The sequence below is a fragment of the Bombus bifarius genome, unplaced genomic scaffold (assembly GCF_011952205.1).
Source record: "Bombus bifarius isolate JDL3187 unplaced genomic scaffold, Bbif_JDL3187 scf7180000008203, whole genome shotgun sequence".
In the NCBI taxonomy this organism is placed as follows: domain Eukaryota; kingdom Metazoa; phylum Arthropoda; class Insecta; order Hymenoptera; family Apidae; genus Bombus; species Bombus bifarius.
The window spans coordinates 991,316-1,015,530 of NW_022884507.1; the positions used below are offsets into that span (position 1 = coordinate 991,316).

A 24,215-nucleotide genomic window follows, 5' to 3' on the forward strand; every position below is an offset into this window, starting at 1 on the left:
TTCACAAAGACCGTCGAAAAAAGTGTGTAATTAGCTGCCTTTCTCGTTTAACGCGATTTCTTTCTCATTCGTATAGTATATTTTATCTATGCGGATTAAAAAAAAAAATATATGAATATATATATATATTTTTTGTATATACGTGTATATACATATACATATATATACACACACGCATACACACATATATATCTATACACTCGTATATGTATGTATATATGTACATGTGTGTGTGTATATATATATAGACATATGCAATAATGGAAATGCGATGTTTACATATACATGTATCAAAGATTCATGCGGCACACGCGTATACATGTATACGTGAACAATATTAATGCGTACCACTGCTGTCCGCGTGACGAGTAGCGTAGCGAATGAATGTTCTCGACCTTGCTTCTAAATGATTTCAACGATAAAAAACAATTTCTACTTATTATGTACACGACTTTCTTCTTTCTTCCAGCACGCAACATCAGACCATTCTCTACGTTGCTCCTTCATTGTATTCAGACCGTGTCTCTCTATTAATGGCCATTTCAATACGCGTATGTTATAATCTCTATCTAGCATGTGTGTTTGCGTCAAGCTTCCTCATTATTCGAATCGATCGTTTATTATTTCTTCTTTTCCGTGCTATTATTGGTAACGCTCAGTGACAATCAGTGAAAATCGATGTATCTACTTAGAATTCGTCTTACCGTTTCCTTTACTGTTCGAAGCATATCAGAATCGATGTGGCAGTGTTGGTTCATGAGAGCAGCCGGACGTTTGCCCATTGATATTAAAATCGAGGATGAAAAGAGCAGAGCGTACATGTATCCTCTTAACGACATCTGTCAAACGAAAGACGATGATATCTAACGATTTTCCAACCGTCCTAAAAGTCCACGAGTTTCTGAAACATCTCGAATATCCGCTTTTCTTGGCGTCTAAAAGCTGACGGCTAAAACTAATTTTCGCAATCGTTCCATCTTTCTATACCGACACGCTAATTTCACGAAGAACTAGAAAATCGAACCGCTCTACTTTTGCGATATCACGGCCACGTTTCTTGACTTTCTATATTCAGATTCCTCCTTTGTTCTCTTTCCATCTTACTCGATATCTGGGACAAACGTTAGCCGCAGTTTGTTACAGGCGCTCTATCCGCCCTTAAGCTGTAAAGGAAATATGCCCAGTGTTCGCTATTGTGCGCTAGTAAGACCGATTTACGCCATTGTCAAAGACATCTTGCCAAACACGCAAAGACTCCCCTTCTTCTTTCAAGTTTCCTCTCCTCCCGAGCTATCTTCGAGGATACTTTGTCGTAGAGAACTGTCGTACACGCTACCAAGTTTTCGCTAAGGTGTCGGATAACACGCAGTACCGGCTCTAAGGAATACATACCAGCTGAAGCGAATCGCGCGAATGCGTTTATCTGAACCTTTGTCGCGTCCTCCTCTTCATTGATTTTATTATATTATATACTGATTGATCTTGGCGAAAGGAATTCACCGGAACTTTTCCTCCAGTTTCTAGCTTCTTGCAACATTTTCCCACAAAATCAAATCGTTTGGAGAAACGATTAAATTCATTTAAAACTATATCTCTATATACCGCACGATAGAATCTTTATTATCCGAATTTTTATATCTTGAACATTTTTATTATTTGATCGTCTCTTCTACGAAGATGTACTTTGCTCTGCTTTAAATTTGATTAGGGTACAGTATAGCGTAGCGTAGCATAGTAGTACGTATATACACAATTAAAATAAGTTGAAAAACGATCTCCTTTTTAAGACGGTTTCCTTTCTCTAAATACCTTTCTTAATTATACTAATACTTCTACCAGCGGCGAAAAATAAAACGCGAGAGATCATTCTTCTTAATGTTTCACCTAACACTGGAAGAAGAATACCAAATTTAGAAGAAACTCAAATGAAAATTCTGAAATATCTGTGCGATGAAATTACCGATAAAGGAAGATAGAAACTTTCGTATTACTTTTTTTCTACTTATGTTATAAATATTCCTGTGTATTTTTTCTAAAACGTATAAAAACTATTAGCAGTTCGGGTATCGAAAGTTCTATCTTTCATTTCCACATTTATAAAACTTAAAACCATCTTGACCTCACGGAGGTATCCTGCAGTCAAATGAAGTCATCGATAATCGGATTCGAGCGATTCATTCGCAACGTAGTATCACTTCGTTTATCTTATAGAATAAAAATAAAGAAAAGAAAAAGATACACCTCCACACCTCGCCCGGAACACCGTTAACAGTGATAAATTGATTCGTAACACGTCCCAGCCAAAAATACATAACTTCTCGAAGGCGCCACAACGCGGTAAATGTTTCTTCCTTATTACTTTTCATTTTAATAACCGTACACGTGCTTCAACACCACGATTCTCTCTTGCTAATAACCAATATACTCACAGCACGGCAATAAGTGCACAACAATACTTTGAATAAGTCTTACATAAGTCTCTCTCTCTCTTTCTCTCTCTCTCTTTCGCTCTCGCGCGCTCGCTCTCTCTTTCTCTCTCTTTTCATCTTCACCAACTTATCATTGTCCTCTTCCACTATCGAATATTTATTTTTAAACGAAACGCATAAATGAGGCACTTGCCCGAATCTATACCGGCCGCATTCTCCCGTTCCTGTTTTATAAATCAGAAATTTGCCAACAATTAATATACGGAAGGCACGCCTCGTCTCGTGCGAATGCTTGGAACGTCGTTCCATGGCACCACGTTTCTCAAACTTTCACCCTTTCCGGTTGTCTCTTTGAATATTTTCTCTCTCTACGTCTCAACTGTTGCAACTATCTCCAGCTTTGTCTCGAGAATCGTGAACAAAGTGAATCTGATAGACATTGCGCAGCAAGCAACTTTTTCTTCGTGTAAAACGAGTAGTTTGTCTTTTTTGGCGAGTTTTTGTCTACCGGGATTTTCTTGGTTGCTTGTCAACGGTCAAGGGGCCATGGGGGCCAAAGTTCGTAGAAGGTAGTTTGAGAAACGAGGATCCAAGTGCTGGACGCTTCGTCTTCGTCCTTAAATCACCGTTCTTAGGTTCTAAGCACCTAAGCAGGCCACTGCTACGAACACAGTCTCTCCTCTGATCGTATCACATTACACAGCTACGAGTCGATCCTTTGTCCCATCGTCGTTGTTGCACGGTTATATTCCTTTTTGTGTGGCCTTTCATTTCCCATATCCTTCCATTGCCGTACTGGTGAGAAACGGAAAGGAAGAATTCGAAAATCGATCGAATTCCGTACAAAAATTAGCTCAAGGTGTGGTTGGAGCGTCCGATACACGATGTCGCGCTTAAAGACATCGGAAAGAGCCTGAAGTGATATACCTTAAAAAAATATTTTCAAAGTCCGCGTGTCTCTGTTCTCGCGATACATCTCAGACGATATGACACGTGACACCGGAAGTGGTCTTGCAACGTACACGGTCGGTCTGTACACGATCATGAACGACGACAAAACAGAAATACGTACATATCTCGAGTACACGTTCTCGAGGTATCTCAGGTAACGGCGACACTAAGTTTGCATATAACATCGTGGTCTTCTTTCGTAGACTCGTTCTCCGTACAAGAACGCATACGGATCAAGATGTTTTCGTGATCACGAACGATAGTTGCAATAGGAAACGCAAGAGCGATCGTGGAGGAAGAGAACTAACTAAACCGTTGCGAAGCTAATCCGCTCGGTCTTCGGTCCTTCCGATCGAAATCTTTTTTCTCTCGTTCGATCGCGGGACAACGGTGTTCTCCGAGAGTCGTCTTACGTTTCATCACGGGTTATCCAACTCTGTATTCTTCGTTTGAATCCGAAAGGAGACAACTTGCGTCACTTGCGCGCCGTTTCGTACGTCAATCCACGGCGGAAGAACATTGAGCTCGCACCGACGCGTTTCTTTCGACAACTCGAGCTCCTGAACAAACGACTCTCTCCGTCGGCCATCGATCGTGATCTTGGTGGTGGGCTTCGTCTGGCGTCGTACTGATTCCCCACGTACATCATCATGTCGTTAAAGTTCGGCAGGAACTGTGGATTGAACAGCGACAAGATTCTTTCGTTGAGTTCCCTGGGATCGCGAGTGGGTACCATATAATGATCGCGCGTGCTCGATTCGTTGCCGCGATTTAAATCGCTGATTATTCGTTGATGTCCCTGGCAAAGACCATCGAGACTGTTCGCGCTGCTGCTGCTGCTGCTACTGCTGTTGTAATCCTGAAGCCTGTTCACCGATTCCGTTAACGTTGTCTCCGTATACTCTCGCGCGGCGAACTGGTGGTCGTATCTTCTGTCGTAATCGGTCACCTTCGACATCGATCGTGAATCGTAAGGCACCCCCCTGTGGGTGGCAAGGAACTCGAGCGATCTCTCCTCATTGGTCACGCCTTCATAGGCGTCCTCGTCACGTCTGGCCAGATGATCAAGCAGGGAACCGGCGGTGACACGTGCCAACCGATTCTCCTCGTCGACGTTATCCAGATGATCGTCGTTGTCGTCGTCGTCGTTGTCGTCATCGTCGTCGTCGTCGTCGTTGCGATCGTCTGATTCCGCGAGATCGGAGGAAGAGGAGGAAGAAGAAGAGCCGGAACCCGTGGGGTCCTGCGGCAAGCCTCAGACGGCCCTGTGTCGTCTTCTATATCATATGTACGTCTTCTTCACCTTCTGCACCGGCTTGTTCTCCGCCGACGAGTTGGCGTTCTTGCCATTTGGATTCTTGGGTGGTACGTTCAGCACCAAGTTGATCGACTTGTTGTTGAAACCCGGAGATTCCGAACTTTCCGTCAATCGGTTCAGTTGTTGTCGTTGCTCCGATGGTTCCGGGTAAGGGGCACTGCGTAGCCTCTGAGAGAACCAGAAACCGGAAGCGAATCCGGCTACCAGCGAGAAGAAGCAGGTTCCTATCAGGGCACCGGTCAGAGTCTGAGCGGAGTACACCACCGGTGTTGCGATCACGTCTGCAATGAAAGCTGAATCAGTATCGGAGGGGACTGGATAGCACGATTTATCGTCTCTTGATGGAAAGACGGGCTTTTTCATGGACATTGTTCGCCGGAAGAAGAAATCGTAAAAGAGGAACGGAAAGGAAACAGATTTATCCGGCGAGGAACGCGGCGCGTGTTTTTCGTTGCACAGGGTCTTTTGTAACCGATGATACGATTGGATTCTACGTGAAGAAGAAGGTAACTAAAGAACAGAGATCCTAAGGAAAAATTCGAAATATTTAGTACGCGGCTTCGTTTTCAATTTTTAGCGCGTGTTTTCCTTTTCCGATAATCCAAGCAGTTTATCGCACGATAAACTTCCGTAAAGGAGAAAACGTTCCTAATTCGTTTTACAAAGAAATTTCTCATCCTTTTGCACCTAATAAATATTTCAAATCGCTGTTTTCACAAACGAAGCCTTGTACGTAAACACCTTGTTCGCACTTTCTAATAAATTCCTCTATTCTCCAATTATACCAGCAATTACAAATTTCTGACAACAGCGACAAATGGAGTAGCTCGACTCGTGTCAGCCTTTCGTTACCATAACGTACGATCTCCGATCGTGTTGCGTCAAAGTAGCAACGAAAGAATCGGTTGCTTCGTTCGCACATCGACGAACACCACGAAATCAGCGTGTCATAAAGTTTCTGTCAGAACAAAGTATTCGATGACCCAACAGCGACGATGTAGATATTACACGTTTATCCGAATCTCCGTGAATTTCACGTATTAAACGTGCAAGTGTGAGATCGATTGACCTCATGCTTGCGATCTTGAAAAACGTGTCCGAGCGTTTTGCACTGGTCGAAAAACGCGATTCTATCTAGCGTGGCAACAACCGATCGTTCTATTCTCGGCTTGGACAGTATTTAGCGATCGCTCGTTGCGTTCACCGTTACATTTAGCACGAAGAAATCGAATCATGAAATTGGATCATCGGCTGGAGGAGATTGCGATGTTAACAACCATCGTGGATGCAATTCTCTTGGCAGAAGGACAATTTCATGGTTCGAGTCTCGTTCGTCGCGGTGGATGCCAGGCAGGATCATGTCCACGAGTTTTTCCACGCGTTTCTTTTCCTCTAGTTGGCTGCACTTTTAATAAAACCAGGTAGCAGGGACGCGAGTGGTCGGTGCAACTAGTTACAAACAACAGGGTGAGTACGGTGCACAAAGTTAGGACACACTGTATACGTGAAACATATACATATAGACGAGGAGAGCCGCAACAGTGTAACGAATGACGAATGAGAGAGAGCTAGCTTCAACTATCTGTACGTGTACAATGAAAAATGGCTACTAAAGTTGTATGTTTACGCGTTGCCTATATACGAGGAGTTCGAGTTTTTCTGTTGATCAAATTTTATAAGTATATTCTGTTGATATAAGTAAGAAATAAATGTTATACAAACATATGTAGTTTGAAGTTTTATTAAAAAATTACGTCAAAAATACCAGACGCTAAGAGGACGATAACGGACTTGCCGTTACCACGATACAAAGTAAGAATCGACAAGAAGCATCTGCGGCTTTCCTATTTCGAAAACAAAATCAAATAATTTGTACATTATCGATGTTGTTGAAGCAGCACCGGTAGAGTTGATATCGTTCCTTATACAACATTTCTCTACTTATATACAAAATCCTCTACTTGAAAGTTGAAATGTTGAAAATGCAACATTTTTATTTTCATCGTTGTAGCAGAGTACACGTATAAAATTTGACTAGGCAAAACTGGATATCCGTTAGGTTGTTGCAAAAGTTTCTTTCGTTTTATAAAGTGATGATAGATGCACGACACTTTTTGTGCTATATATTTTGTTTTATTTTATATCTGTTCTGTTGGAACAAAATCGATCGTACATGATTCAGTGAAATGATATAAAACAAAAAAATGTCGTGCATCTATTGTTTCCTAATAAAACGAAGGAAACGTTTGAGACAGCCTAATCTCTTGTATACGTACGGACTGGTGGATGACGATGGATTGAAAGCAAGGCGTGTATGTGTGTGTATATATGTGTATGTGCGTGTATGCGTGTGTGCGTGTAATCGAGATTAATGAACAAAAGAAACGGAAAAAATGTATCGTGACACGAGGTGTGGGTGGACCTTCTGGATATTGCGCAAATGATTACCTTGAGGCTCGTTAGCTCGTGGCTGCGTACGACCGTACTGATTTTCTCGATCCAGCTCGATGACGATTTCATTGTCCCGTTCATCGGGCTGCTCGCCTCGCCCGTTTTCGGGCAGAATCGCTGGTTGCACGGGCTTCACCATCTCTGAAGCAACATTTCACTGATTTGATGACGAGAGCACAGATGGCAAGTCGAGTTTAAGACAGACAAAACAAAAAGAAATGATGTTCTGAGCGTAAAGTAATGATTCGTAAGTACGTTGGTCCCTTTTTCAATGGTTGACCACGGTGGGCCGAATTGCATGCGACTGAAAAATACCAATTAACAGAGGGGACGATGCAAAGTTAAGTCTGTGATCATGATTTAACAATAATTGATGGCAACTTTGGTTTGCATCGACTTCTGCGAGATCGATTTATTAGCTGCCAATTTTTTCTTCCTTTTTTTTTTTTTTACAGATTTTAATACTATTCTATGCCTTTCAATGCTTTTAAACAAATTTGTCTTTTTAATATTCTATATCAAAGTCCGTTTATATACTTTCTATTGGCAGATAATGGATTAATAATTTGTATTGCGAGATAATGAATTAAGATTAGCGAGTGTGCAGTTGATTAATACGAATAACCGAAACCATTGTTATTTAACACGTTCACGCCGATGTGCATTATTTGTATGTAAGACATTCTCAACAGTGAGTCGGTTTACTACAAATCAACAAAATTGGTCTAATTAATTTAGGAAAAATCACAGGAAGGAAAGAAGACGATCAAAGATTTGTCCTCGAAGCTACAAGCATACGCATAGGCGTGAACCATCAACGTTAATAATTAAAATTGTACTTGATCGGGTTGTTAGTGACACGAGAACAACACGTTTCGCTTAGATACGATCGTTTACGAATCGGCTATTAAAAAGGAGGCCAATATGATCTCGTAACTTTGCTGTTACTTGCCATTGAGAATGACACTTGGACATCTCGATGGTATAACGCGCAACACGCGCGCATGGGCGCAATGTGGACATACAAAGTGGTCAGGACGAGGTTGTTAAACAATGCGGCATCACGACATAGATAGAGAATAGCGGTAGTAGTATGCGAGAAGCGTAGAGTAGGTGACGGTGAAAGGATTAAAGCGGTTTGCAAGAAAATAAATACAAGTAGTCGTCACGGTCAACGAACGAAAGGGGTCCATCGGAAAAGGATATGCAGCATGTGCTTTTATCGACTCCGAGGCTCGATACATGGACATACGTAATACGTTGTATTATGTTGCAGCTATTTTATCTACGATCTCAGTCTCTATTCGAAAGCTGGAATTTTAATAAGGCTGCAATTTTTATTGTTTTAACATGGCGAAGGAAGGTTCGTTGTGCGTAAATAGCAAACTAAGAAGCTTCTAGGTACAATCGATTCGGTAGAAACATATGGAAAGTTTGCTTCCTGGATTTTAATTTAAACGACAGAAGCAATTTACTGAGTTTTTAGTTTGTTCAAAGGAAAGTACAACGTGATGTTCATGTTAAGAGGGTTGCCGGATCGGGCTTCTACCATGGGTTTTATTTCTACGCGTTCCAGGGCTTCTCTACGAAGCTTCTTTCAAAAGTCGAATTTTCTGTAGATATCGTTCACGTCTTTGGAACACTTAAAAACAATGTTCAACGCGAGTTTTTGAAACGTTGCATTTTTCTTTACAACAGTGCACGTACCTTAAAAACCACTTAAGCTGGAAAGTTGAAGTTTCAAGCAACACCGTAAATAACTACTACCTTTATGTTTCAAGTTTAAATATATCTGACTAAGTTCTAACGTAAAAGCAGCGTGTTTTGTTTATCGTATTCTACAAGTTCTTTATATATAAAATATAAAATCTTTACATATCATCGAAGATGCAACGGTCTTTCAATTTCGATGTAAAGTTTTACTTGTAAAATAAACCTTGAAGCTGTAAGGAAGAATGTTTAAAGTTAAACGATATAATTTTCCATCTTCTAACATTATTATACATAATACTTTCTTCTTTTTACTATTTTCAGCGTTGGTATAAGTATAGCTATATTTCCAAATACGTCACGTGCAAAGCGCCTTTGAAGAACAAAGCATTCGATAATAAAGCATCAGAAATCTACGTTATTATTTTTCTTCTCTATCGTGCCGAGTAAAAGTGTAAAGGAAGAATCGTCAGCGTTATGAAATAAAGCTAGAATACCAAGCTCGAACGTCGTGTGAAATTCAAACGACGAATCATTGTAACTAACAGCTGCAGTTTTCCTTCTTCCTCCTGCGTGTACACTGTGTACAGAGTTTCAAAACAGAGAAATGTCCTTTCGAAGATGATCGATTCAATCACGTCCGCGGCATATTTCCAACGTTTCGCAGTCCCGAGTTCCTCTATTACGTATCGCGGTACCCAAAGTCAATTTATTTGTCCGCTAACCGTTTCAGCTTTAAAGAGATCCGTTATCGTGTCATGACAAAGGAACGAGGACAGCGTTGCGAAAAAATCAACTTCTTATCAATTATAAAACACTTTCTAGATGCTTCGAGCGACTGAGTTTACTCGTTTTCGCGTAGTTCCCATTTTGCCGCGAAATATCCGCGAAATAGCGGTAACAAATTTTTGTTCTGGACTAGCACCGCGAGATTTCTTTCCATTCTGCTCTCTACTCGATAAAAGGTATAAAAATTCAAAGAACCGTACGTCGTACCGGTTCTCTACGATCGATGCTCGTTAGTCGGGCAACCTGCGAGCGTGATAAGATGCACAGAGGAATAAGGTCCGTAGTTAGAAATTATTCCGTGGCGAGTTTATCGAGAGCACGTCTGCACTCCGAGGAAATTATATGTGTCTCGGTGATAAGCGCAGTGTGCGCGGCTCGTTCTTGCATTTGTGGGCAAAATGTTGGCAAATCGTGGCCACGCCTCCGTCGAATCTGTTCTCCAGAGAAATCGCTCTTTCGCGTCCCTATTTAACACGATCATCGCGCACGCCTAGAATTCGCGATGAATCGTATTAGGTCATTCCACGAGTTCGCGATCTTTCCAACAGACCAGTCGGAAACAATGGAATATGCGTAGAAGGAGGAACAGAAACACTGAAAAATTCGCGACTGCATAGAAAGATAACGTTTAACTTTGAATTATATTTTTATTATATTATATCATATTAACCGTCGAAATATCCAGCCCCTATATCCATAGTTGGAAATGGGATAATCAATCAATGTTAATAATTGATCCGGATTCTATTTTCATTTTATCGTAGCAGTTCAGAATTAAATATGAATTTTCGATGAATTTTCACTTCGTAACCGAAATTCTCTAGTGCTCTTAACAGGTTGACTGCCGCGCGTGTTTTCAATGAAATCTCCTTCAGGCCACGAGTGCCGCTGTATCAAACGTACTCTGCTAGGTACTCCCACCGATATTTTAGATAACTTAAAATCTATGCCCTAATTCGTTACAACGTCGAAAAGGAAAATGGAAAACTGATTTCTTAGTGAGTCAAATAGCAATGAAAAAGAAAGCTTTTACGAGGTTTACGCAAATTCGAATAGTAGCGACGAGGAAGAAATCGGATTTCATAGAAATAGAAATATAAATAGAATTACACATCGTTTGATTCTGATTCGGATATTGATAAGTGCAATCGTAGTGATACTGAATGTAATGAAGATACCGTTGACGAGATTTTACAAAAATTGGTCATTGAGGAAGAAAAAAGAACCGATGATACCGAGGAAAATACAATTCAATTTGGCGAATAGAATGAATTTAGTGGTCGGCAGAAGTCATTCCCTTTTCCTGAGACAGACGGCCTCGTTAGGCAATTACCTGGCGATGTCAATCCATCGATGTGTTTGAGCTGTTCGTTGATGACGAAACGATAAACTTACTTGTATCAGAAAATTGCAACAAGGAATGACGTAAATATTAGAAGATTTAGAGAATTATTAACTGGAAAATTATTAGGGTTGTCTGAAAATACAAAAAATCCTCGTGTTCGACGGAATCAGCATAATATCGCCGTTTGGAAAAATGATTCCGGAAGAAGCATTAGACGCGCACGAAAACTATGTTATGCAGATAAAAGACGTCAAACGGGGGGATCAAAGACACGAAGAAATTTAAAGAAAACAACAACTTATTGTCCAAATTGTGCCGACCAAACTCACCTTTGTATAGAACGCTTCAAAGTTTTACGTTCTAAATAATTTTCTTAATAAACCATTTTCGTACTACTTTTATAACGATTCAATAATTGTATTATTTCCTGTGGAAAATCTTTTCAAATACCTACGACGATTCTTCGCAAGTAGTCAAATAAGAGTCACCCGAATACGGGTGACGCGGCCCTGTTAGAAACTCTGTTGTCACCCGAATATGGGTGACGTGGCAGTCAACGCGTTGAAAAAGGTTTCGACGAACGTCGCGACGGTGTTTCACGAGAAATTTCACTGGCGAGGATATCGATGCAGCGGCACTTCTCAGCGTATAATCGGCCGAGCAGCTGTAAGTATCGCAAACCAGTTGCAGCCGATTAAAATTAATCCGAGCGGGCTGAACCATTTCCGCGTGTGGATTTAAGAAACGAGCGTAGCTAGTTAGAGCAACAAGTAAGACTCGTTTGGACCGGTGATTTTCTCTCTTATTAAACTTTCACCTCGATGCAGACGTGGCAGCGGCATTCGGAGGAGCTTCTTTAACGCGCGACGTGTCCGCGCGTTACTTGCAATAATGGCGAGTACCTTTAGCCTTAAGAGGCAATTTTCTTGCAGCGTGTGCGTCTCGAGTTTCAATGGAGCCAGTCTTTTCTGCAATTTCGTCTCGTGGATAAATCATGCGACCGATAAAAGAGTAATAGGTCAAACTAGTTGGTGAAGACAAGCCTACGCACTTTGCATCGACACGCGATCGGTTCCATGGAACGTAAGAGGATTGAAGCCACGAGAGCAATTTTAACGGTCTGTGATTAACGCGCTTCAGCTCCGTACATTGCGTGATCGTGGTAAGAGTAACAGGATTTATGGGATTATTTGATTTAATTCCTAGATTTTGATAACAGGTCTAGTATTTACTCGAGACATTTTGTTATTTTCTTCGTTACCGCGAAAGGTTGCACCTACGATTTTCCGCGTATAAATTTCCATGCTTAATTAATCGCTACGATTACCTTGCTATCGAGATTCGTAGGTTTTATAATTTACAGGTTTTATCAGGGTAAATATTTGCACGTGTAGTACTACCGTTACAACTAGCTACGTGAATTATTATAAGTTGGAAATCAAGATTTCCGCCATAATGGATAAGATTAGATTTCGCTCTAGTATATTTAGTATCAAGAAAATGCGAAACGACATTCATTTGTTTCAAATTTTACGTAATATTCTTAAACGGGATGATTCATACGTAGGTAAAAGACGCTGCCTCATTCCCATAAAGCGACATATAAATACTACCTTCGATTCTACCTACGAGTCAGCCTGACACAATCTCGCAGACAACAAATCATACTCGCAAACGTACTTCGAGTCTCCGTAGTAGAGGTAAAAGCAGCGTCTGATTCACTGGCTATCAATGCCGGCAGACAGGGCGAAGCTATCGAGCTACCAGCGAATTCGCCATTTTGTCACGGTGTTGTGACTCACACCGGTGATCTACACCCCGTAGGACGCGTTAAACCGAATGTCGCGTCATTTGCGGTCGTTTCTAGGCCAGTTACGGGGAAAAAGTCGATTCCATTAGCGGTCGAGCGAACCAAATAGCAAAACGCAAAGGGTAACGCAACTTGCAATCGCTCTGACACGAGCGAAAGCGAGACTTTCCTTCGTAGAATGCTTCTTTGTAACGTACTTGAATCATAGACACCACAAAAGTCGATATTCTATGGACAAGTGATTTAGCTTGACGCAGGTGACGAAGGTGAGCTAAGCTGTAGAAAATAATGAAACTCCGTTACAGGATGATTACTCGCAAGATGAGAAAGTGTACGTACATCTAACTGTGCTTTCGAGACTATAGCGGTTATTTCGTGGTGAACAGCGTAAGAGGAAACCCAGGAATTTTATGCGACGAAAACAAGCGAAGATAATAAATTGGAGGAGAAAATATGCGTTTGAGAAAACGCTATTCGATTAGCCGCAGAAAAGTAATTCCGTGCTTCCGATGTTACATTCTGTTTCGCTACTTCGATAATTCTAAACGTCGTTAAAACGAAGGAAAGTTACCACGAGAAGTCGTAGACGGTTTTACCCGTCAACGTAAACCAAGCAAACACGACGTGTAACGTTACCTTCTAATCACCGCCGTGTTTCCCGTTCGATCGTACGGGAAATCGATTTTCCCCGTGACAACCGCTCCTGGCTGTGCTCATTGTGATCCTGTGATCTGGAGCACTTTTAGCAGCGGTGAACGGCCCAAGTAACGCTCGTTAGGAGCGTATCGGACGACGTAAACCGACGCATAAATTCCAATTTATCCTGCAGACCAGACGGTACACATCTGACGCTGTTGCACGCCGCGCCGTGTCGAATACCATAAATCGATTTCAGGATACATTTGCATCGGGCCGATAGCCCCGTTATCGTGTCTACGTATCTTCTAGCCCACGGTGACCAGTCGAAAGAAGCGTATTGTCAGTTCTACATCGCCTGCTACCGGTGGAATCGAGTCCGTTGCAAGTAGCTTAAAAATTGAACTGTAAAGTTTCCAACGCCTCGCTTTGAAGAAAACACGCGTATTTTCAAGTAAACACGAACCTAGATAAGTTGCAGCTCTTTATAACGGTATTTTGATGTTTTTTACTAGTTGTATTCGCGAATACGCGCCGAATTCGATTCCATCGCTAGACCGATTGCTATCGGCTATTTGCCAGCTGAACCATCGTGCGAGCTATCGCGAGAAAAGCGTACGGTGAGCGGTGATGAATATAGGGAAAAAAGCAAAAGAAGACTGGTCGATTGAAATGGACGGCCGAATAACAAAATATATAGTTGTTATGGCTACGATGGAGAAAGAAATCACGTTTATAAACGGTCGCGATACATCCACGTAACACGCGTCCCCTCAACGTCGCACGTGCTACTACGTCGCTGGCCGATGCGAATTTGATTACGACAGAAATTGATGGCCGCTGATATAACCAGCGTGAAATATGAATATGCCGAAGCTTATAAGATCGTTCGCGAGCGTACAAAGTAAATGTAAGTTTGAAGCGGTCCTTCTCGCGTCGCGTCGCTCAGAAATGCCGCTATATCCGCTAGATGGAAAATTCGTGGAGATATTGGCGCGGTTCGTTTTTAAGATTTCAAGAATTCTTCCTGTTTTCTTATTTTCTTGTTACTTATTTATTTACCTTTTTACTTTTCTTCTTTCCCATTTCTGACAAAAATTAGACAAGACCTGCAACCGGAGTGGAACGGTAAAATTTTCAACTGCGCCCGGGTGAGTTTAACCCAAGAAATTCTTCGGTTTAATGGACAAATTCCTGAGAGAAATTCCGCTTAAAAAGTTAAAGCGACGATAGACATTTTTAACATATCCTGTTTAGACGGTTCTTGTCTTGTCATTCTTTTTTCTCGATTCTACGAACATTTTTCGAACTTCCGTTCGCTTGTACTATCGCAAGACGAAATGAGATATCTTGAGACTAAATTTACGTATTTTTGTAGAATTTATTACGAACGTGTTTCTAGGTAATAGATGCTGACAGCGATTAATTAAAATAGTTTTCCTCGTTATAACAAACATCTTATAATCTTTCGGATAACAAAACTCTACGGTTAGAATTACTTCACTTTTAAGGGGATTTACACATTTTTACAAGTTCTCGGTTTTAAAAGTAGAATTTTTACGGGCAAAATGATTCTTCCTTTAAGGCGATAAAGTTGTCACAACCGATTTTGCATCTTTTGCAATTCTTTTCCCAAAAGATTATATTGTATGAATGGAAGTAAGCACAAAACCAAAAGTACGATGCAGGTAACATAACGCTATAAACTAGTAATCAGTAGTAGTTTTAGTAGGAGATTATTCACAGACGTACATATTCATTACGAAAATATCTCCTTTTAAACAACTCCTTTGATCGCAATTTCTCTTTGTTGTCGTCTGAAATAAGATCCCAAACTTACTTTAACTATCTATCTCGATTAACACTTTGACTGCCACGCCGAAATCACGTGTTTTCGCTCAGCACGCCACGGGAGTATTTTTATTATTCAAAGCATATAGTGGCAAAATAATAATAAATTGACGATGTAAGACAACATTCTTCCCCAATGGACCGTTTATCTTATTGGTGGTCACGGGTGACCACCGCGGTGCCTTGCTAACAGTTGATAGCGACGTATTATAACAAGGCTTCGTTTATTTCAACAAACCATCCGCATTCGTTATTTTATTGTAAGCAAAACGTGCAGAATATATTGTTGAAACGTGTAGAAGATATTAGGCTGAAATGGTAGAGGTGCGCAAAAAAAATTATGTTTGTGATAAACCAATGGTAGTGGTAGATTACAACAGAAGAAAATATGCTGTAGATTTATCAGATCAAATGATAGCATATTCTACACCACATGGAAGAACCCTCAAGTGGTATATAAAATTAGCTTTAGAGTTATTGTTAAATACATCAATTTCAAACGCGATGATACTCTATAAACAAGCAACAAAAACAAAACTCAAGGTATCTGATTTTAGAATGGCACTCGTAATGCACCTTACACAGTGCCATTCACCAGAGCCGTCAAATAAACTTATTCGACAAAGATTGCAACACGAAATGCAGAAGAAAGAAGGGCAAGCGTACCTGGCAGGAAAATTTTGCAGAGAGTGTTATAAAAAAAATGTCACACAGTTAGAATCAAAAATTGATAAGAATCGGACCAAAAAGGTGACCACCTATTGTCCAGATAGTATCGATGAGCCACATTTATGTTTAAACACAGTGCACCGTTAGATGCAAGATTTGTTCTCATTTTTTTTTATCGATGTTCTAATAAAAATGTTTAATTGTCCAATGGGGCACTTTTTATTTCAAAGTATCTTCTATTTATCGGTTATATTCAAAATACCCTAACTGTCAATTTTCATACAATTTTTACAATTGTAAGAAGTTCAAGCGCTCCGGTCACCAATGACCAACGTGGCAGTTAAAGTGTTAATTGACAGCACTCGATAAAAAATTAAAAGGAAATTTGACCAACTATATTTCGCTATTAACCTTCGCGAACGACAAAGTATACCGTCCACACGAATTTGCCAACATTTTTCCTCGAAATTCCAATTACGAGTCTCTCGACTGCTCGGCGTAACGTGATCTACGAAGCCCGAATCATACCGCATTCATAACTGTATTCACAATCGTACGGTTACGCGGCAAAGGCGTTGAAAATTCCTCTCTAGGAAGCGTGTTTCATCCGGCGAGCGAAACTTCTCCGTCGAGACCTCTTGGAGAGGAGAGGCTGTGAAACCGATCAAGGAGCGTGGCGAGCCAATTCTCACGGATAGCTCTCTTCCCCGGCATTTTAGCCCCGGTGTAAACGCGAAAAACCGGCGAATTTAACCGTGCCATGGCTAAGTAAGCGAGCTACCGTCACGCTCGTTGAACGAGGAAAACTCCTACACGATTCATGTGGCTGTGTACCGTGTAACTTTCCAACAATCCAGCTTCCAGTCAAAATGCCTTGGCAAACGTCGAATCGAGTACCACTTAACCCTTTCGAGACTGGCGGCATAATTACGTGTAAAAGGTAGCTTTTAGCAAGATTTTTTTTTATAACTTTTCCTAACAATGTCGAGACCTTTCGAGTTATACACAGTATGTTCGATTTAACCCTCTGCCGGGGTTTCTATGGTACACGTTACTATTTTTCTAATCAAAAGTACTATTGGAGAACGCGTAATATAAAAAAGCAGAAGGAGGTCGCTTCTATAGGAGGAACCTTTAATCCTGTGCGAGATAAAGATTTATTCCAATGTTTGTACAGACGAAGAAACCGCCAAAATATAAAAAAATCGAATTGCATCCATTCGACGAGTCCCTTCGAACGCATTATAATTCGTTTTAGATAAAACGTTTTTTCGTATAATCAATAGGCAACGAGTTGTTCTAGATAATAATAGTTTTGATTGACTTACCCTGTATACCAGAGGGACCTAATTCCTCTAACGAATAAAACTTACATTTTTGCAGTTCAGTAAATTGACATATAGCATTTTTGATATTACCTCCGTAGGAAAATTTGTTTATCGGTTAAAAACGTCGAAGTGCCGTAGAGAGACCATAATTCGATTGCGCAATATCTAGTGAATATGGAGGTTGTGCGATGACACTTTCCAATCTAATTCAACTAACTTTTTCGGCCTGACCTTCGCAAAGTGCGTTATCGCGCTATAGAATTACGTATTTATTCTTTTTCAGCGAAAAGACGATAGGCCCTTTTATTTTTATCTTTTATCTAGCCGTCCTCGATTAATCGTCGTACGGATAGATCTCCTGTTAACGCGTTTTTAGTATATCATACCGTTGTACCAAATTGAAAGCGTTAGTTGTTTCTTTCGTTTAAATTCTGCTTAGAAACTAACGTTTCTCGCTTGTTACGAGAACCTACAAATCTCACAGAGACTCGTCGTATTAAGTAATCGCTGCTATCAGGATTGCCAATCCTTTGATAGAAAATAAGAAAGAGAGAGAAAAAAAAAGAAAAAAGAAAGGAACCAATCAGCGTGAATTCATTGAAAAAAAAAAAAGAAAACGGAAAAATAGAAATTCAAGCGAGAACGACAAGTTTACATTAGAGACGCGTCGATAACGTTTGATAATCTCGCGAGAGATCGAGCTTTAAATGTCTCAACTCAATTAAGGAGAGTTTGCGTTAACGGGAATTACCTTGCTCGTAGCCGCAGCCCTTGTGTCTGCCGTTCATAATGTCCTGGAAGAGGGTTTTGTCAGCATCGCTGTCGTGCAGCTTAGTCGACACGGCCACACACAGATTCTTCGTAGCGTCCCAAGCACAATGTGGATCCTGAAGTGCAACGCAAGACGCGCAGGTGACCGCCGCTGCCGCGTCGCAATGATGCAGTGGTACCGCACGAATTTCGGAGTCAGCAAACACGACCAACTTGCTCGCCTCGCCGGCCAGGTGGACCACCAACAGATCCTTGATCGCTTGTCCTGAACGTGAACGGAATTGGACGCTTTAATTCTCGTGTAGGGATTAAGCACGAAGGGATATCGGCTCGTCGTTCGGAAGAAAACGTGTTTGCTGCGGCTCGTGCGACGTAATCGGTCAACGTTTCACCAATGTTGGAAATTTGATCAACGAAGATTACTCGAATAAAAAGACTACTTTAATATTAATTGAAATTATTATGTTCTTCGTAATACGTATTATTAGGATTTTTGTACATGGTAATTCAACGGATTGATTAAATTCGTTGGCTTAGAATTTGAACATAGATAATGTGATTTCCATAATTGGATCGATGCTTATCGGATGTGGAACGATCGAACGTTGAATTTCACGAGGCTTCCATTTGCAGGGAAAAAATGCGTGGAGATTTTCGAGGACCGCTTACCGTACTTGAGTACTTGAACATCGCTGACGATGACCTGGCTAACGTTGTTCAGAGAATCCGGCGCTCGAGTATTGAGCGCTTTGAGAACTCGGCCGTCGTCTACGAATAATTATGAAATTATCATAATTAAATGCCGTACGAGTGCTTTTGTTCGCCGTGCTGCACAATTGCGGTAACTCACCTGTTCCGACGTACAGGATATCGTAGGCTTTGCCATCCAACGCCTTCACTTGAGGATCCACGGCGACTTTGGTAAATCTGTAACTGGAATACGACACTTTGGTTTGATCGTCGCTCTTTCAAATTACATTCCAACATCGTACTCTTATAATTGGTATCATTTTCGACACTCCAAATAATTGGAAACTTTACGAGATTACGTCAGCTGTGACTGTACCGGAAATTAATGTTGAACAAGTTGCGTTGCTATTTTGTATAATTCCATTCATTTAGCAATCTTGCTTGTTATAGTAAGTTGTTACGAAGCAATGTTTGACTTGAACATAAAGTTAGTTGCTGTCTAGTTCGCTTTCCGACTGCTGCTACTACTACTACTACTACTACTACTACTACCACTACTACTATTAACAAGTGTTTCGATAAAGCGGCTATCAAGCAAAGATATGTTCAAATATTCACAACATATTCACGGAAATAATAAAGTCTATTCGTCTTCTATTCATAAGATAACTTGAACAACTTGAAGAACCAAGGAAAATATATAATCCCATTAAAAAAGTAAAATGTATTTACGCAGAAGAATCCTATTACAACATAACACCGCTTGGAATCACAAACAAAGAAATGGTGAATAACGAGTAACAAGTACTTACTTGAAGCTGACTTTAGTTATCACAGGTAATGCAAAGAAGGATTGGACCGCATCGTCCATGAGGGGGTGCGCTTTGACGAAATTTACGGTCACGTCTGGAAGTGTCCTGGAGTCGTTTACGCATGCACCGGGTCTAGGCTCGGGCACCTTTTCCGGAAGTACTCGCAACCAGTTGCTGTTTATGGTTTCTTGTTCCTTGAACGCACCCTGGAAGACTTCGAGGACGTTCTTCATGGAGAAAGCGCAGACGGCCGAACCGCCGATCGAATTCACGGGGGTTGTGAACACCCCATAAACCAAACGGGCACGCTCGCCGGCGTAAACTCCTTCCGTGACGTCGCTCGTTGACTCTGAAATAATTGTAAATCGCTCGATAAACCGCTCGTCCTCTACATACCGCGCTTTTCTTTGCTTCATTTCACGCGTGGCTCACGGGCATCGATTTTCGACCATTACCACTTTTTCCATCGATTTAGTCATGTTTCTTATTCCAATTGGTTGCTTTTGTAGCTATGTAATTTTTCTTTCGCTGCTTCTCTTTTAATTAAATATCGAATTGACATTTTTCAATTTTGACAAACGTGTTTTTTCTTTTTGCAAGTTTCTCTGCGAGGAAAGAGTCGCGCGAATATCTTACGGTATGGCGAAAATGAATATTTCTAGAATTCTTTGCGTTACTATACGTTGTATTACAAACGTATTCAATCAAAGTTTCTTATTCCGTATGAAACAATATTATTACAATTAGCTTTACTTTGTGTAACGATGTTATCAAGTAAAATTGCCAGTTTCAGTAGTTTATTTAAAGCAACAGTATCACAAAATCAGCCCCTTTTTAAAAACGTAACAAATTTCCTTGAAACTTTCCCTAACATTGTTCCCTCTAATATTAACAATTTATTACGCAACATACGAAAACCTGTAGTTACATAATTCTATTACACGTTTTAGAAGAGTTCAACGTTCGAAGCACTTCGAGTATCATAATTTAATTATTATCAGTACCTCTACTCCTCCATGTTACCGATGAAACCAACATCGCGTAATACATATATGTATGTAGATACGTATACATATATACTATACACGGTACAAGGATTAAATTCTACGTACGGCATTTTAAGAGAATTTCAATTTTCGATTAACTGGTTAGGAGGGTAGAAATTATTAATCAACGATTGCTACACGCAGTATACGCACGGTACCGTACTCCATTAATGCGATACCATCGTTAAGTGATAATAACAATTTTGTGTCGGTTTGTCCATAACGCGCATTATAAAATTAGTATCCTTATAAAAGTAACAGTTGAAGTGGGTGGTACCTGCGAGAAATTGTAATTTCCTGGCTGCTAATAAGGTGTTAATATTAATTTGAACAGCGACCTCTTGCATAATGGGGTGAATGACGTTACGCCATAGCGTAATATCAATTATGCTAACTCGTGTGTGTATATGTAGGAAAACATGTCCTTTTCGAGGCTGCTCCACTCCCCACGTAAAATGTTAATATAACATTTTCACGTATTCGATTTAATTGAAAACCACTCGCTAATACGTCGTTGGTTAATGTATTACGAACGATATAGATCATTTCATCATTCATGTTCAGTGTCATCGTTGCAACATTGAAAATTACTAATTTACATTAACGCGATAGTTCTTGTTAATTAAACGGACACGAGATTACAACGGCCGTATGTTTGTCCCTGTGAATTAGTTTGCAACTTTCAGGGAAAACTAAAATCACGAATTACCGAAGATCACTGTACTTCACCTGAATACTATGATATTACACGTAACAAGATGTATCATTTTGCGTCTTCTAAAGCAATTTTATAACTTTTTGCAATTTTACAGCAATTTTACAATTTGATACGTTGTCAGTTAATCCTATTCAATTTCTACTCTCTTTTATTTATCTACTTGTGTGTTTAAACATTACGCTATTCTTACGTAAACCATCCTGTTCTGCAGAAATTCTGTTACTTTGGTATAACATTGTGCTGTTATACCACTTTGTAGCCATAATTTCCTCTACTTGAACTTGCAAAGGCCAAAACGGATAAGGAAAAGAAATTGAAGGAAAGAACGAACGAACGAACGAACGAATGAATGAATGAAGGAAGGAAGGAAGGAAGGAAGGAAGGAAAGAGGCAAGAAGTATGAAAAAGAATCGATGTCAAGTGGAAAAGAGCAATCGTTGCAAAACATAGGATCGAGTATGACGTTAAAGAGGTTCGTCTAACGAGTTACCCTCACAGCCCGCTTGCATAGACAAAAATAAGGATCGGTCTCACAAAGAGCTCTTGAGTCATCTTAAATTCAAATTTGCCCTTAATGCATAGTTCGTGTGACACGAGCCGTGCCTTGATGTTAGCCTTTAAATCACGGACGTTTCGAATCGCTGCGCTGGTACACCGGTAGCCGATGATGGCCATTAATATTAAAAATTCCCCGGGAACAATAACGTTAAAGAACCGTAATCCAAGCGAGCAAAGACTGAATGGAAGTCGGTTGAAAGGAAACGTAGCGAAAGTTTTCTGTCACTTGCTCGTTAATTCCGCACGAGCGAGGCTAAAAACCATTAATGCGGCCATTCTTTGGGGGGCATTAGCACGAAGAAAGGGTAATTCGTGTTCGATAAAACATTGAATAAAACGCCGAACTGACGTCTCCCAGTTACGATATGCTGGAAAACTCCCAAGGTGCTAGCTTCCAGAAATGACCAACATTTTATTGTTTTTTTTTTTTATTGTAGGTATATCGATTCGAAAATCAACTCGTTATCAGATAATGATATTATCGTTTAGCTATATAATTAATAGATCACCAAGCATTGTCGTGTTTATTGGTACAAACACGTTAAGATAGTCGGAGGTATAGGCAGGTATAGGTATGATATTACTTTTGTGTAATTAAATTTTCTCGAGAATTAAGTTTCTTATGTTTCGTATAGCAAGTTCGACTAATACGAAATAATTTTACGTGAATTTTAATACGATTTTTAGCGAAGAACTATCCACGTTTTACGGGAAATCGAGTTTAGTTTATCAGAGTTAAAAGTTTAGTTTCCTTTGCTCTTCTGGCGCTCGACTCATTCTTGTGCAACAGTTATCACTCGTTGGCCACCATGTTTACAAATTTCTCAATTTTTGCTGCACTGGATTTACGAGTTTATTACTCGCAGTAAACTTCGCCGGGAACTAAGCTAATTTCGCTAGAAAGTTACCGCTAAAGGCCAGTGTCCCAGTTTCTATCAGCTTAAGAAATCACCTCGATGGAAACTCGGAATGACTTCGTCAAACTAATAAGGAATTTTCAAAAAACGTGTAATATTTGTTTTTCTCTCTCTCTCTTTATGATAAATGTTAACTTTCGCATATTTCTTACAAGATTAATCAAACGCTAAGTACCAGACTTTAGATAGCTACAATTTTTAATCGTTTTCTATTATTCCCTTTTTACGAGTTTCGGCACGGTACACCATGAAATGCTAACACATGTCGGAACGCACTAGCAAATTACTTTTGAAATTCGACGATTCTCGTAATCTCCCGAATATTTTGGAAGCAGAAGCCGGAAGCGTTTTATGTGTCGATATTTTATATAATAAACTCAATATTCCACGTGTAAGTTAATTTGAAAGCTTATTTTTTACGAATATACACCTATATTATCGTGAATATTATTATCGAGTAAAATCTAATCGATGAAAAGATACATAAATTCTTGGAATTCTAAGCTTGGAAAAACGTAAGGGAAATCACGACAACGGATAGTCACATTTAACAGGACGAAACGTCCACAAGTGCTCTCCGTGGTGCGATGAATTCAAAAGTGAATTTTGCGAGAAGGTGCGAAATGTAAAACGGTTTTCCACTGCTGAAAGAACTCGTCATGCCGTACACGTTAAGCGGAATCATGTAATTACAAATTCACCGACGGAAATTCGGGAAAAGCAGAAGCTGGAAAGATGATCAACGGGCCGAAAACGCAGCGACTTCGAGAATGCAAATTGTTGTTCGTTTCTTGTCAAAGCGGCAAGCACCTCGCTTTCAAAGTTGCGCGCTTACGGAAGCAGTTTTTAGTAAATACACTGCTAGCCTTAATAAAGCTCCGCATCCTTGATCACGAAAACACTCGACCAGCTGAATAGACCAACTAAGTTGAGGCTGCGTCAGTGTTACCAGGTTTAGCCTCTTTAAAAGGTTCGGTTAATTGTTTTCGTTTTTTATAGGGTCCGGATTTTAAAGAACGATGCTAACCCAGCGCTTCTATTTTTATTTAGTCACCGACTGATGGTATAGGTCGATGAATTTTAATTAATTCATTGTTCCGCTATTATATAAGTAGCTTGAATAGAGGAGGTAAGTACGAAGCAAGTATGAAGATACCTACAAAAAGCGTTTTCCAGTTGCTTTTAAACTGATTTCAAATTATTTAAAAAGTTTGCACGATATTTCAGCGTTTACTTGAATTCGCGTTCGACGAATACACGTTACAAACGCTCGTTCGGCGTTTTAATTTATATTCTACGTAATCCTTTAAAAATTGAAAAGTTCTTTGTAATCCATGTACAGGTGCCACTATATAGGATTTTATTGTACACATTTATTGCGTTTAAAATCAAAAGTTGTTCGTAGTACGCGGCACG

General features: G+C 40.2%; 2 protein-coding genes across 3 annotated transcripts in view; both read right to left on the minus strand.

Annotated features, from left to right (window-relative positions):
- Positions 1 to 1,591: 1,591 nt before the first annotated feature.
- LOC117210410 (cation channel sperm-associated protein 2-like) lies at positions 1,592 to 4,635 on the minus strand (the record flags this gene model as incomplete). The annotated part of the gene is made up of 1 exon (XM_033453408.1): positions 1,592 to 4,635. A coding segment is annotated over one exon (780 nt), but the record flags the coding sequence as incomplete, so codon positions are not given.
- The window catches only part of LOC117210370 (semaphorin-1A-like), a 382,334-nt gene continuing 362,752 nt past the window's right edge, over positions 4,634 to 24,215 (minus strand). Inside the window, exons 10-15 of one of the 2 annotated variants that reach the window (XM_033453342.1) lie at positions 19,561 to 19,909; positions 18,909 to 18,991; positions 18,728 to 18,826; positions 18,039 to 18,323; positions 7,147 to 7,290; positions 4,634 to 4,979 (exon numbers count right to left, since the gene is read on the minus strand). In XM_033453342.1, the coding sequence (XP_033309233.1) occupies positions 4,663 to 4,979; positions 7,147 to 7,290; positions 18,039 to 18,323; positions 18,728 to 18,826; positions 18,909 to 18,991; positions 19,561 to 19,909 (1,277 nt within the window). In that variant the 3' untranslated portion in view covers positions 4,634 to 4,662. The remainder of the gene's footprint in view (positions 4,980 to 7,146; positions 7,291 to 18,038; positions 18,324 to 18,727; positions 18,827 to 18,908; positions 18,992 to 19,560; positions 19,910 to 24,215) is intronic. The other variant, XM_033453343.1, reaches the window with a different exon arrangement.